This window comes from Mus musculus, chromosome 18 (genome assembly GCF_000001635.26).
Source record: "Mus musculus strain C57BL/6J chromosome 18, GRCm38.p6 C57BL/6J".
Classification (NCBI taxonomy): domain Eukaryota; kingdom Metazoa; phylum Chordata; class Mammalia; order Rodentia; family Muridae; genus Mus; species Mus musculus.
The window spans coordinates 61,290,351-61,302,834 of record NC_000084.6 but is presented as its reverse complement, the minus strand read 5'-3'; the positions used below and the strand labels follow the sequence as shown (position 1 = coordinate 61,302,834).

Genomic DNA, 12,484 nt, shown 5'->3' with positions numbered 1-12,484 from the left:
TCTGACTCTAGCAGTGTTGCTGCCCAGCCAGGCCTAGACAGAGACTCCATGAGAGTAATAACGGGGTCCCTTTCTGTCCCCCCTTCATGAGCAGGGTGAAGGCCGTGTGGTATACATTCGAAATCTCTCCAGTGACATGAGCTCTCGGGAACTAAAGAAGCGCTTTGAGGTGTTCGGTGAGATTGTAGAGTGCCAGGTGCTGACGAGAAGTAAAAGGTGAGCCAGGGCTAGCCAAGACAAGTAGGGGAGTGGGAGGGGGAAGGAGCCGGGAGCTGGGAGGGACACAGGTGAGAGAAGAACCGTGGTGATTATAAAGCTGGCAACAGCACCAGACCATGCTGGCATGTGACCCAGCGCGTATGTGCTGCCATGTGACCCAGTGCGCATGTGCTGCCTTGTGATCCAGTGCCCACAGCATCCATGCTTTCTGTCATCTAAATACTTGACACTTTTAAAAACCCATTCACACTTAGCTCTTCTCATTCTTGGGGATCTCAGACAAGTTAACAAGGAAGAGCTGGAGCCCATGTAAGTGTCAAAGCCTTTGTTCAAACAACCTGTTCAAACAACCGTGCTGGTCAGGAAGTGCCCTTTGATTGAAGATACACTTGTTTTGAGACCTCACTGCAGCATGTCCCCATGTTACTCACAGGCCTCCTTTCCTCTGCAGTGCATCCTGGGCCTGCAATCTGCTAAGTAGTCCTGTCTTGTCCTCATTCACCTAGGGGAGCCAGTTTTGAATCTGTAAGGAAATCTTTTAAAAAAAAAAAAAAAGCAAAAACAAAAAACAAAAACACTGAGTTGCCTATGAACATTCAATATAGACACCACAGATAGCTTTGTTGATTTTAAAGGCATTCCAAATTATCTGCTATCATACCTACAAAGTAAGTTATTAGGATTTTAAATTCTGATTTAACAGCATAATCATAATAAAAATCTTTAGCCAGAAAGTAGCCTCTTGTATATTGTCACTCCTCACCTCATATCCGTTTAGATGGCTTCTGCTTTAGTTTGCCCTCCATTGCTATCACAAGGACCATGATCAAAAGCAACCTAGGGAGGAGAGGGTTTATTTCAGCGTTCAGCTTAGCCAGTCTTGAAGGGAAGGCAGGACAGGAACTCAAGACAGGAACTGAAGCAGAGGCCATGGATAAACACTTCCCACTACCTTGCTCCCCATGGCTTGTTCAACCTGCTTTCTTATGGCACCACCCACAATGGCCTGGGTCCACTCACATCAATCATTGATGAAGAAAATGCCCCACCCCATGGCCTTACCTACAGTCCACTTTGATGGGTGTGCTAAGGGAATGGGCTAGTCACAAGAAGACGAATGTTGTTCACACATATTGTACACCTAGAAACAGAAGGTGAAATGATTGTTGCTGGAAGCCCAGGGATAAAATGGAGATGCTGTCTAATGGCTATAGGTGAGCTTTTTTAGAAGATAGGCTGTTTTCTGTAGATCACACAAGGAACGGCAGTACACACCTACAATCACAGCATGTGGAAGGTGGAAGCTGGAAGCTTGAGAACTGAGAATTTGAGGACATCTTGGGTTACACAGACAGCTCAAGCCTAGCCTGGGCTACATAGTAACATCTATCTCAGGAAGACAACACAAACTAAACATTTTCCTAGAGACACATTGTGCAACAATATCTATCTACTTAACACTACTCAACTATACAGTTAAAAAATGGTAGCAGTCATGTATTTTTGCTATAATTTTTGACTCACTACACAAATAGAAGTTTGCCAAGTTCTATACGGTCTTCAGGATTTTGTCAAAACATGGAAAAAAGTCCCCAAAGAAAGGGCTTAGTTCGCTAAGATCATAAAAGGGTACAGCCTCCTTAAAGGAGAGTCTTGGACAAACAACCATTTTCAGACATTCACAGCAGCAAAAGGGCTCAAACTTGGCCACGACTGGGACAAGCATCAGCATACATGATTAGGAATCTCGTGTGGTCCGTCTAATCTGAGTCATAGGAATTTGCAGAAGTTGTGTATCAGAGGTTTGTTTACTTATTGATTAAAGCTGAGCTGTCAGAGCAGAGCTGGCTGGAGGTCTCCCTTGCCTTGAGTCCTTCCCTAACAGGCTTGCTTCTTGGTTGCCGCAGAGCTCTAAACTCACCTATTAACATCTCAGAGTTTCCTGGGGAGCAGAACTCGTGCTTACTGTTCAAACAGAGATCTGAGATCTGCCTCCGGGGGTTTAGCTTTGGGCGATAGGTTCATCCCATGTCCAGGGAGGTACTGTCATGTGACTTGATGTTCTCTGCAGAGGTAGGAAGAGGATGCTGCAGGCATGGAGACTGGCAGGTGTCAGACCTGCAGGTTAAGATGGGCCTGAAACATCAGCAGGATTAGGTAAAATGAAAGGCAAGTGGGCAGCCAAAGGAGCAGAGGCTTGAGGCTGTCTTTGAAGGGTCTAGAGCAGTGGTTCTCAACCTGTGGGTTGCTACCCCTTGGGGTCGAATGACCCTTTCACAGGGGTCGCATATCAGATATCCTGCATATTAGATATTAATTATGATTCACAACAGTGGCATAGCAACAAAGATGCTTTTATGATTGGGCATCACCATCACCTGAGGAACTGTTTTAAAAGGTTGCAACCCCGGAAGGGTTAAGAATGGCTGGTCTAGAGAATGACAGAGTGAGACAGATGGGAAGGAGACATAGCAGAACTAGGGGAGTGATGTGGAGAGGGGAATGTTGGGGAGTATTTAGCTTCATGACCAGGGGTCTTGTCAGTCCCTGCTGAGCACCCATGCCACTGGGTAGAGCCTGAAACCCCACAGAGCTTATTTTTCTTGAGCGAGGTGGAGAGGACAAACACCCCCTCCCATGGTCATCCGAATGTGATGAAATTGCAGGATGTTTAGCAACTGTCAAACATCCAGGAGTTCAGCGCCCCCTCCTGTCTCCACAGTACAGAGGTTGGCCTATCAAATCTCATTATCCCTCATTGAAGAGAAGTGGGCACGTGACATAGTTTCTTGCTCTTTATCCTATGATGGGTATCCTTATAGCATCCACCAGGCTGGCCTAGAGCATCTTCCCTTATTCTATGTTCTCCCTCCAGAGGCCAGAAGCACGGTTTTATCACCTTCCGGTGTTCAGAGCACGCTGCCCTGTCCGTGAGGAACGGCGCCACCCTGAGAAAGCGCAATGAGCCCTCCTTCCACCTGAGCTATGGAGGGCTCCGGCACTTCCGTTGGCCCAGATACACTGACTATGGTAAGAGAGCAGAGTCTCGCTGTGTTGTAATGCGTCCCAGAGTATGAGGGACAATGACTTCCTTTAATGCCACGTAGACTGGAGGCCCCTCTGAGCATGGCCCCTTGTCAAGCTCCTGCCCACTGTTATTCCACGGCTGCTTTTTTCTGTGGCTGACATCTTGCTTTTTCTTCTGGCCTGTGGTCCTCCCTGAGAGTAGTGCTAACCACACAGTCACCTTTCTGTTCTCATAGGAAAGTATAGTCTGTGCTCTCAGCCACCTGGCAGCTCCCTGGCTGTCCTACCTCTTTACATGCACCCCATGAGGACCCTTGACAGGCAGCAGCTTTGCCCTTAATAGAGGGCAGCGTGGGGAGACCCGGTGCCTATATCATTTGTGCATAGCTTGGTGGGAAACAAAGAAACACGGCACAGAAACAAATGATTTGTAGGAGGAGAGCCCATGGTAGCCTTTGCGATACAGGTAGTCCATCGTGAGACTTGTTTCCCGTCTGTATGAGATCCGTTAGCACTTCTAGGATGTTGGCCGGAAAGGAGTTGTAGGGTGCTCTCTGTTCAGGGACCCGTTGCTCTACAACAGGAACATGGAAGCTATGAGGCCTTGCCAACATGGAAGAAATGTCACAGCAGAATGGCCATTGGTGCTGTGATAGCGCCCACTACGGCACTGTGACACTCTGGCCATCCCAGTTCCATGAGGCCTGAAACCCTGGCTATCCCAGTTCCTTGAGGCCCACCCTCAGTGGTAGATTTGCTGGTTTCGACTGAGTTTCTCACCACCTCACCTCTCACTGGCCCACAGATCCCACATCTGAGGAGTCCCTTCCCTCATCTGGGAAAAGCAAGTACGAAGCCATGGATTTTGACAGCTTACTGAAAGAGGCCCAGCAGAGCCTGCATTGATATCAGCCTTAACCTTCGAGGAATACCTCAATACCTCAGACAAGGCCCTTCCAATATGTTTACGTTTTCAAAGAAAAGAGTATATGAGAAGGAGAGCGAGCGAGCGAGCGAGCGAGCGAGTGAGCGTGAGAGATCACACAGGAGAGAGAAAGACTTGAATCTGCTGTCGTTTCCTTTAAAAAAAAAAAAACGAAAAACAAAAACAAATCAATGTTTACATTGAACAAAGCTGCTTCCGTCCGTCTGTCCGTCCGTCCGTCCGTCCGTGAGTTTCCATGCTGTTGATGTTCCACTGCCACGTTAGCGTCGTCCTCGCTTCCAGCGGATCGTCCTGGGTGCGCCTCCAAGTGCTGTCAGTCGTCCTCTGCCCCTCCCACCCGACTGACTTCCTTCTGTTAGACTTGAGCTGTGTTCACATAACATCTTCTGTCTGTAGAGTGTGATGATGACATTGTTACTTGTGAATAGAATCAGGAGTTAGAAACTCATTTTTAATTGAAGAAAAAAAAAGTATATCCTTAAAAAGAAAAAAAAAAAAACAAATGTATTTATGGCTCTGATTACTGTGCCTGGGATTAACGTACTGCTTCCTTGATTGTTTAACTATGCACTGTCACGAGGTGTTTGCTACTGAGCTGCGCTGCTGCTTCCCTGGTCCATGTAGTCCTGGAGATACTGGGTGGCTTCTAAGTCCCCAGGAAAGAGGGGCTTGCCGTCACAGGTGTGAAGAAGAGAGAGGTGTCTAGGGATCTTCTACCAAGTCCTGGTGTCTTTTGAGTGAGTTCCACTCGAGCTGTAACGAGAATCCCTTCCCCCTGTCTACCCACACTTGGAGGGCACCTGTTTTTAGTGCTCAGAACCTTGAGTGCCTGTAGGGAAGGTGGGGTAAGCTATGTTAGACCCATTCCACGGGGAAAGAGGATATAGTGCCCTGAGAGGTGAACTGTGAAATGTGCTGCCCAAGGTCTCACGGCAGAGCAGTGAGCCACCTCTAGCCTCCTGACTGCTGGCCCCAGCCTGCGGCAGTAGTTAGCCTAAAGATGCAAAAGTCAGAGACTGGAGGAGTGGAATTAGCTAAATTGAGCAATAGGCTAGAAGCCTAATAGCTCACTTGAGAATTGGGCCACCAGTTGACTCACCAGCATTAAGGCAAATTCAAGTTTCAGCACAGACTCAGGTGTCCCTGAGCTTCGATCCTCGGTGTCCTGCGACTTATCCTGCCTGTGGATACCCCTCAAGGTTCTGAGATCCCTGCAAGCGGTGCACAGACTTCACCTAGGGGCTGTCCTTTGCGGGCAGGGAGGGCAACTAGCAGCCCATTCCGATATCCTACAGTGTCCCTGCCTGCCCCTCCTCTGTAAAGTTAGAGTTGCCGAGTGAGGGGTTGTACAGGTTGGGGGTGTGGACAAGGCACTCCCAAGGAGCATTCACAGTGAGCTCCTCTTGACCCCGTTCTTGACTACTGTCAAAGCCATATCCAGTGTGACATTCTCTGGGTCCCCAGGGGCCCTTCTCGAGGGAGAGCCGGCTCTATGGGCAGAGTATCAGCTCTAATGCTTCATATAGATCAGTTCCTCCTTGGTCTTGTGACATTTTCTCTCTTTCTCCCCCTCTCCATCCATTCATTCATTGTTCTGCCAAATAAGAAAGTTTGATTAATCAGCTGCTAATGACAGGCTTATTCCTTTGATAATTGGTGGTTAATTTTTTTTTTTAAGATTATCAAGTACCTCAGTAGAGAAAGTGAGCCATGATCTTGTGCTTGGTGTTGGGAAAAGTCTTCACCTATAGATAAGGAGGCTGGCTCTAGCAGAAATAGGGGAACAGAGAATCTGTGTGTGAGATAGATCCCTTGGCCTCCCTAAACCCCAGGTTCCCTTTCTGTGAAATGGACTGAGGAGCAAATTAGACAGCAAGAAGTCTTAGCAGCTACTCAGGCAGTACATAGTCACGCCTCCCCCCACCCCCCCCCCATACACACACACATCCTTGGGATGCAAACATAGTTAATTGATCATAAACACTAATTTTTTTGAGCCTGGTCGTGCTCTTAGAATACACAGTGCTCTAGGCAGGCATTATTAATTGGTCGGTGTTTTAACTGATTTGACATCCTGTTCTAATCTTTGGAAGACTATCATTGTAGAGCCATATGCTGGCTGGTTTTTATGCTGGCCGTTCCTGTCATAACCTGATCCATGAAAAAGAAAAAAATGCCCCTGAAGCCATTACTCAGTAGAAGACTCCCAAACTATTACAAAACAAAGGGGTGTGGAAAGGGAAGGGCGCAGTAGAACACGGAATCAGAACTGGAGAAGACGTGACTTCTGAGGATAGATCCAAAAGGGGACTTTTCACAGTACAGACCTAATCGTTCTGAATTCCTTTATTCATTTATTCGTTGCCTGGCATATGGTAGGCACATGGAAGATGGGTGTGGACTGGGATGGTTCTTCAGTTGTATCTACTAAAACCGGGGCTCTAACCACAGAGGAAAGCCAGTGATCGCTGAAATCACCCAAAGGGAAAGGGACCAGACATAATCTGGAGAGCCATTTGAACTCTGACCCCACCAAGACCTTCTTTTGTGACTTTATGAGTCTCTTCTTCTTGGGACCTCCAATGTAGGAGTTGTCCAAGGAACCATGGGCTCTTATCTTACCATCTGCTTCCGCAGCTACACTGAAGCCAGATGCTGGGTCTGGAGTAAAAGATCAAATTCTTAATAAACACTAAGTCTTTCTCTCTCCCAGCCAGGGTTACCTGGAGCTGACCAGTCAGTTCACTCTCTGGCACTCAAAGTCACTCAGATGTTGTTCTTGAGCAGAACAGAGCCCTGAGCCCTACCGGAACTTCCTGGTGGGAACTGATGCCCACCAAGACTCTCTAGTATTCTCCACTTACCCTCTCATAAAAATGGACTACCAGCTCTGCAGATAACCCCTCCTCCCCCTCTCTGGAAGAGCCATTCGGTGCTGCATATAATTTACCAAGGAGACTGTCAGGCCCCTTCGAGACCAGGAATCCATCTTGGTCTCTTTCCCATCAAATCAAGGAGTAACCCAGAGGGAGCAGCCGCCATGGGCAACCTTCTCGTTGTAGCTGTCGTGATGTGTCTCAATGATGTTTACGTGTGATTGCCATAGCTTCCTATAGACTGTTGACAGCCGCCCAGGGAGGGCAGTTCTCCGTGTCATATCTCTGCTGTGCTGGTATTTTCTAGAAATGTCTGATCCAATCACTAAGAGGAATTCTTCCGTCTCCTTCCTCAGTCACTACAAGGCTGAATCAGAGTCCTCTCTCTCTCAGGGGACTCTGTTACGGAAGGAAAATGCATCAAATAGGTAAATATGACTGAATGGGATACAGCCAAGGTCCCCACTCCCCATCCCCCGACATCACTTGTGGCCCCAGCTAGAAAAATGCTTTGAGTCAGAAAGTACCCATCCTATGCCTGTGTGTCTCTGTTGATCTTTTAGAATCTGGTGAACAGCAAGGTTCCAGGGGTGGTGGGAGGACTGCTTTGAGCCAGCCACAAAGACTTAGTCCTCAAGTCCTAATATGGCAAGACATACAGTAAGATGTCCCTTGTGACCTCAAGCCCTGCAGGTCAGCATCTGGGGGAAAATGTGATATGCCTGCCCTGGCTGCTGTACTCGTGGTAAATGGAGAGAAAGTGCAGCTCTCTCCAGGGTCTGTCCCAGCCTTTCGCTGACCCTGCTGCTGCAGAGGCAAGGGCACCTCTCTGTGAACTGGAGTCACCCTTAGAGGGTGTGTTGATGTGATTCACTGAGGTCAAAAGTATTTTTCTTAATGTTTGATCCTGAGTGGCTGTGATCATCTTGAGAAAGCCATATTCCAGTGTCACGTGTGACAATGGAAAGGGATTGGGTGTGTGATAATAAATAGAATGAACCTGTTGGTGTCATTAGCCAAAGAAAAGGGATTCCTTCACCTTTGTCGCCGGGGTAGAAGGAAACTGACTACTCTTTATGTGCAATATATGTTGACACTGCCCTCCAATTCCCTGAGAGTTTTGTACACAGATGAGCTCCAGGACTGTTTGGAGTGTCTGGGGATACAGGGTGAGGGCAGGGAGAGCCTGGGAGAGAAACTTCCAAGCATAGAGATAGCCTTGGCCTCTAGAACAGATGGGAGTGTGGGGCAGGGTGCCCCTGACTCTAGCTGTGGAATACCGGGACACCCGGAAAGCAGTTAGGCAGACCCTTTGCACTAATGATGAAAGCACTTTGAGAAATCTGACACTTCAGCCTTGTCCCACACTCTCCTCTGGTAAATTCTGTGTATCCTTTATCTGGGTGAGGTGCTGTCCTAAAGGCTAGGTTAGAGGAGAAGGAAGGGGGCTGGGTGAGAAAGAAAGCAGAGGCGTCATTCAAGGTGAGCCTGCAGATAGTCAGTCCTGGCCTGGTTTCTTTCTTAGAAGCTCAGGAAACAGAAGGATCGGTTTACATCTTGGTGCCCACTTTTATAAAAACTGAAGAACAGCCTAGCCAATTGCAATGCTTTGTGGAGCAATCTTCCCTTTATGTTTCTTATTTACGGTGTGACCTTAGGCCCCTGTTCCTTGAGCGAATGAGGCTGTCCGATGATAACATGATAACAGAGCCAGGGGAGCCCAGAGTTCTACTTACTCTCTGGCTAGACCGGGGTGTGTGTATGGGGGAAGGGCACTCCCTTCAAGGTCATCAACCTCCAATAGGATGAGATCCACACAGTCCTGGCTGAGGTGCCTTCTATGAAGAGGCTAGCTCCCCAGGACAGATCCAAGCCATAGTCTATTGTGGGATGGTAAAGAATTAACCCTCATGCCTCGTTGACAACCTCCAGTCTCCAGTTAGCCTTGTCATCGTCCCCACCGAACAGCTTTTAATCTGAATGTTGTGACCACTTGGCCGTCTCTTGCTTGCTTGCAGATAATACTAGCAATACACTTGTTTTCTCCAAATCGCTCAACTTAAGACAGTTTTCACACATTGCTTTCAAATGATTATAAGACACATGGGGCCACAGGAGGCATGGATCACACTGCATATGTTTAGGGCAACTTTTATTTTTATTTTATTTTATTTTATTTTATTTTATTTTATTTTATTTTATTTTATTTTTGAATCTTTAAAGGTATAGCAGCAGTGACCAAGCCTTTGGGATTTGGGGAGACAAATTTTTCACAAAGCCATTTCATCAGAATGCCTTGATTATTGGAAGGAGTAGGAATCCATATGCCCAAATCAAGGGGCTTGCAACATATGGTTTCTAGGCGATCGGTCTCTACAACAGCTCCTCTGAAAGGTATTCACGTGGCTACAACCCCTCGTGCCATATTTTTATTTCATCAAAGGATTCTCCAAGGAAGCCTTAAAGAGCCTCCTTTCTCCCTTCGCTGGTCTTGGGTAGTGTCCTTGTGGAGGAGCTTGGTCAGCACTTTGCCTCATCAATGTGTGGTCACCAACCTAGTGGCCAAAGACTGGTGTCCACCAGACACCAAGAGGGAAGGCAAAATAAGTTCCTTTGGTCAGCCATCAAGTCGGCCAACATTAACTTGGCAGTGAGATGCAGCAACTCGAGTGGGTTGTCCTACGTGTTCCGCACCAACTCAGAAAATCGTCAGCTGCTTAGCAGCTTATGCAGTCCAGGAAATGCACTACTTATCCTGTGGAAGAGGGGATGGGGTTGAACCCAGCACCCACATGTCCCGAGGGGTTTACTGTAACTGCAATACTGGCAGTCTAGCTGCCAACCTTGTTAAGTGAACCTCTTCTAGGTGGCCCACATGGTACCTTGGGGACAAGTGAAGTTATGAATGAGGATTGGGGGAGAAGGGGGCCCTGGCCATGACCTTTGATATTGTCCACTGAATAGCCAAACAGGTTTGTTTGTTTGTTTGTTTGTTAATTTTTTTTTGTATTTTGTATTTTTGAATCTTGTCCAATGTTTTTGTGTTAGGAATAATAAGTCATAAACTATTCCCACCTTGGTTTCTGAAGGGGTGTTCTGATTCCAGTTGAAACAGGTTGGAAGTCTCAAGGGAGCATGGTCTGAGGAGTCCATGGGACAGGCAGTGGAGCCCGTGGGGTTCCCAGTGGTTGCTGGGAAAGATAACCATCCGGAAGTCCAACTCTGTGCAAGTGATTCCAGAGGTTCGCAGCTGCCTCCTTGTCCCCTACATCCTTTAAGCACTGGCCTAAAGCACACGCTTTTGTTAGAAGCAGCTGCTGAGGTTGAAACCAAGACTACCCAGCTCCCTAAACCCTAAATTTCAAGAGATGCTGTCTGTAGCTAGCCTTAATGGATTGGCAAGGTGGTTTCTTTGCTCCCTTCCAACAGTTCCAACTCTTGGACTCAAAACCCTTTTCTCTTAGTGTGACCATACAGCCTAGAGAATTTTGAGCAATAGGGAAGCCAGGGCTTTCCTTGGCTCTACGACAGGGTCAAACCAGGGAATGGCTAAACTTTAGAGATTTGGTCATACCCAGGATACTACTGTAGGGGGCATTATGTATTACGGAGCTCAACAAGGTAACTGTAACCTGGGGTGCGTGTGAGTGTAAGGCTGTGCATGCGTGTGTGTGTGTGTGTGTGTGTGTGTGTGTGTGTGTGTGTGTGTGTTACATTGATGCATTTCTTGAGAAAGGTGCAAGAATTTCACCTATACAGAGGGACACATCTGCTTTATTATTTATAATAGAAGCTAAATTTTAATTTTTTAAAGGACACTGCTAATGATTGAAAAATCGAGTTTTTAGTTTTGCTATTTTTTTTAATTGGTAGAAGATTTTTATATATTTTTTTCCATTTCGTTGGGTTGTGTCCTTATTTATATAAATACTATATCCATAAGAGGCGAGGAAGAAGAACTTCTTTGCTCTTAATTATTGTGGTTGTCATTGTCCCTATTTTGTTTCCGGCGTGATTTATCCGTCTTACCTTCTAAATGAGCAACCGTTTTCCTGTATTTGTACATTGTCAGATTCTATAGTTTCGTAGATAATTTAACCAAAATTGCTCTATGTATTATTATTCTGTGAGTATAAAGTTCTATTTTAACGGTCTGTAAATACTTCAGAACTGGCTTCTTTTCTCAGCTCCCACTGGGGAGCTATTGTTTACATCACAAAAAACTGTAGAATCTCTATGCTCATGTACTGTAAATAGTGACGTGATCTGCTTATAAATAAAACGAACAAATACACTATGGAAATTAAAAAATACCACCCACAGCCCTGCCCAGAGGTGTCTTTCTTTATTGGTCCTGCGAATTCATTTTGTATATGGTGGTGGGGGCAGGAGAACTCTGTTCACTAAATGAGGGAGTCCTGATCCAGTCTTGCTTCAAAAAAAGTCTTGGCCAATGCATGGCTTGGGTTTTGTTTGGTTTCTACTTGCCCAGTACTGAGAATTAAATCCAAGGTCTTGCATGGTAGTGCCATGGAGTTACAGCTCTGTGCCTTTTTAATTTCATCTTGAGACGGAGCCTCACGAAATTGCCCTGTCTGGTTCAGAACTCACTATGTAATTCAAGTTGGCCTCAGCTTACAAGCCCCCTGCCTCAGCTTTGTGATTAGTAGAAGTATTGTTACACACACGACCATGCTGGGGCCTCAACCAGCTCCTCTCTCAACCGCATCAAATATAGTGACCAAAACCTAGCAGAGCCAACTCTGTGTGTGCTCCAGGACAGCTTCTCTTCAGTACAGTCACATCTCTTGTCCTTGCCACTTAACCATGCTTTGGGACATGTCTTTGCTTGGAAAGGGTCACGTATAACAGAGCAGAAAACACAGCTCAGGATTAAAAGACTGGAGTCTAGGCACATCCTGCCTGCCATAACAAAACCTGAACGTTTTGTTCATTCTCGCATGTGCTCCAGAGAGAGGTGCAGCTAGCTCTGCAATGGAAGTCACAGGATGTAAGTAGGACGCACAGCATTCTTTGATCTTGGACGTCTTCTGGAAGAAGGCCAGGGAACTGGGGCTGTAACTCCAGCTTCTTCCTCTGGCCTTCAGTTTTCCTGCTTTATTTAGAAGGGGGCATAGAATAGACTTGTGGTCCATAGTTTAGGGGAAACTATGCACTTGCCTGTCCTTGAAGCCACTGCTTTAATATAAGCATCTACAGAACCAACCCCCCAATCTGGGAGGAAGACATGTCTAAGAGATAGCCATTTATGGAAGGCAGGCGGGATGGACCTATCCCCAGAAGGGATGGGGGGCAGATAAAAGAATATGGGGCAACTGTCCCTGTCTTTGCAGGAAGTCACTGACAAAGGAAAGAGTACCGAGGGCATACAGGTTGTTACAACAGAGTCTTCAGC

At 46.7% G+C, this 12,484-nt stretch overlaps 1 protein-coding gene and 1 long non-coding RNA gene across 6 annotated transcripts in view; one reads left to right on the top strand and one right to left on the bottom strand.

The window, feature by feature from the left end:
* The window catches only part of Ppargc1b (peroxisome proliferative activated receptor, gamma, coactivator 1 beta), a 109,312-nt gene extending 97,922 nt beyond the window's left edge, over nt 1–11,390 (top strand). For all 3 annotated transcript variants that reach the window (XM_006525698.3, NM_133249.3, NM_001364996.1), the window contains 3 exons: nt 95–216; nt 3,095–3,249; nt 4,052–11,390. In XM_006525698.3, the coding sequence (XP_006525761.1) occupies nt 95–216; nt 3,095–3,249; nt 4,052–4,152 (378 nt within the window). In that variant the 3' untranslated portion in view covers nt 4,153–11,390. The remainder of the gene's footprint in view (nt 1–94; nt 217–3,094; nt 3,250–4,051) is intronic.
* On the bottom strand, nt 494–4,433 carry Gm46627. Of its 3 annotated transcripts, none has more exons than XR_003952647.1 (5): nt 4,371–4,433; nt 2,141–2,355; nt 1,282–1,360; nt 983–1,056; nt 494–754 (listed from the first exon to the last, which is right to left on the bottom strand). It is a non-coding gene; the product is annotated as a predicted gene, 46627 (long non-coding RNA). The 3 variants fall into 3 exon arrangements; XR_003952645.1 differs by having other exon boundaries at nt 2,141–2,284; nt 4,371–4,416; XR_003952646.1 differs by having other exon boundaries at nt 494–721; nt 2,141–2,284; nt 4,371–4,416.
* Nucleotides 11,391–12,484: the final 1,094 nt, after the last annotated feature.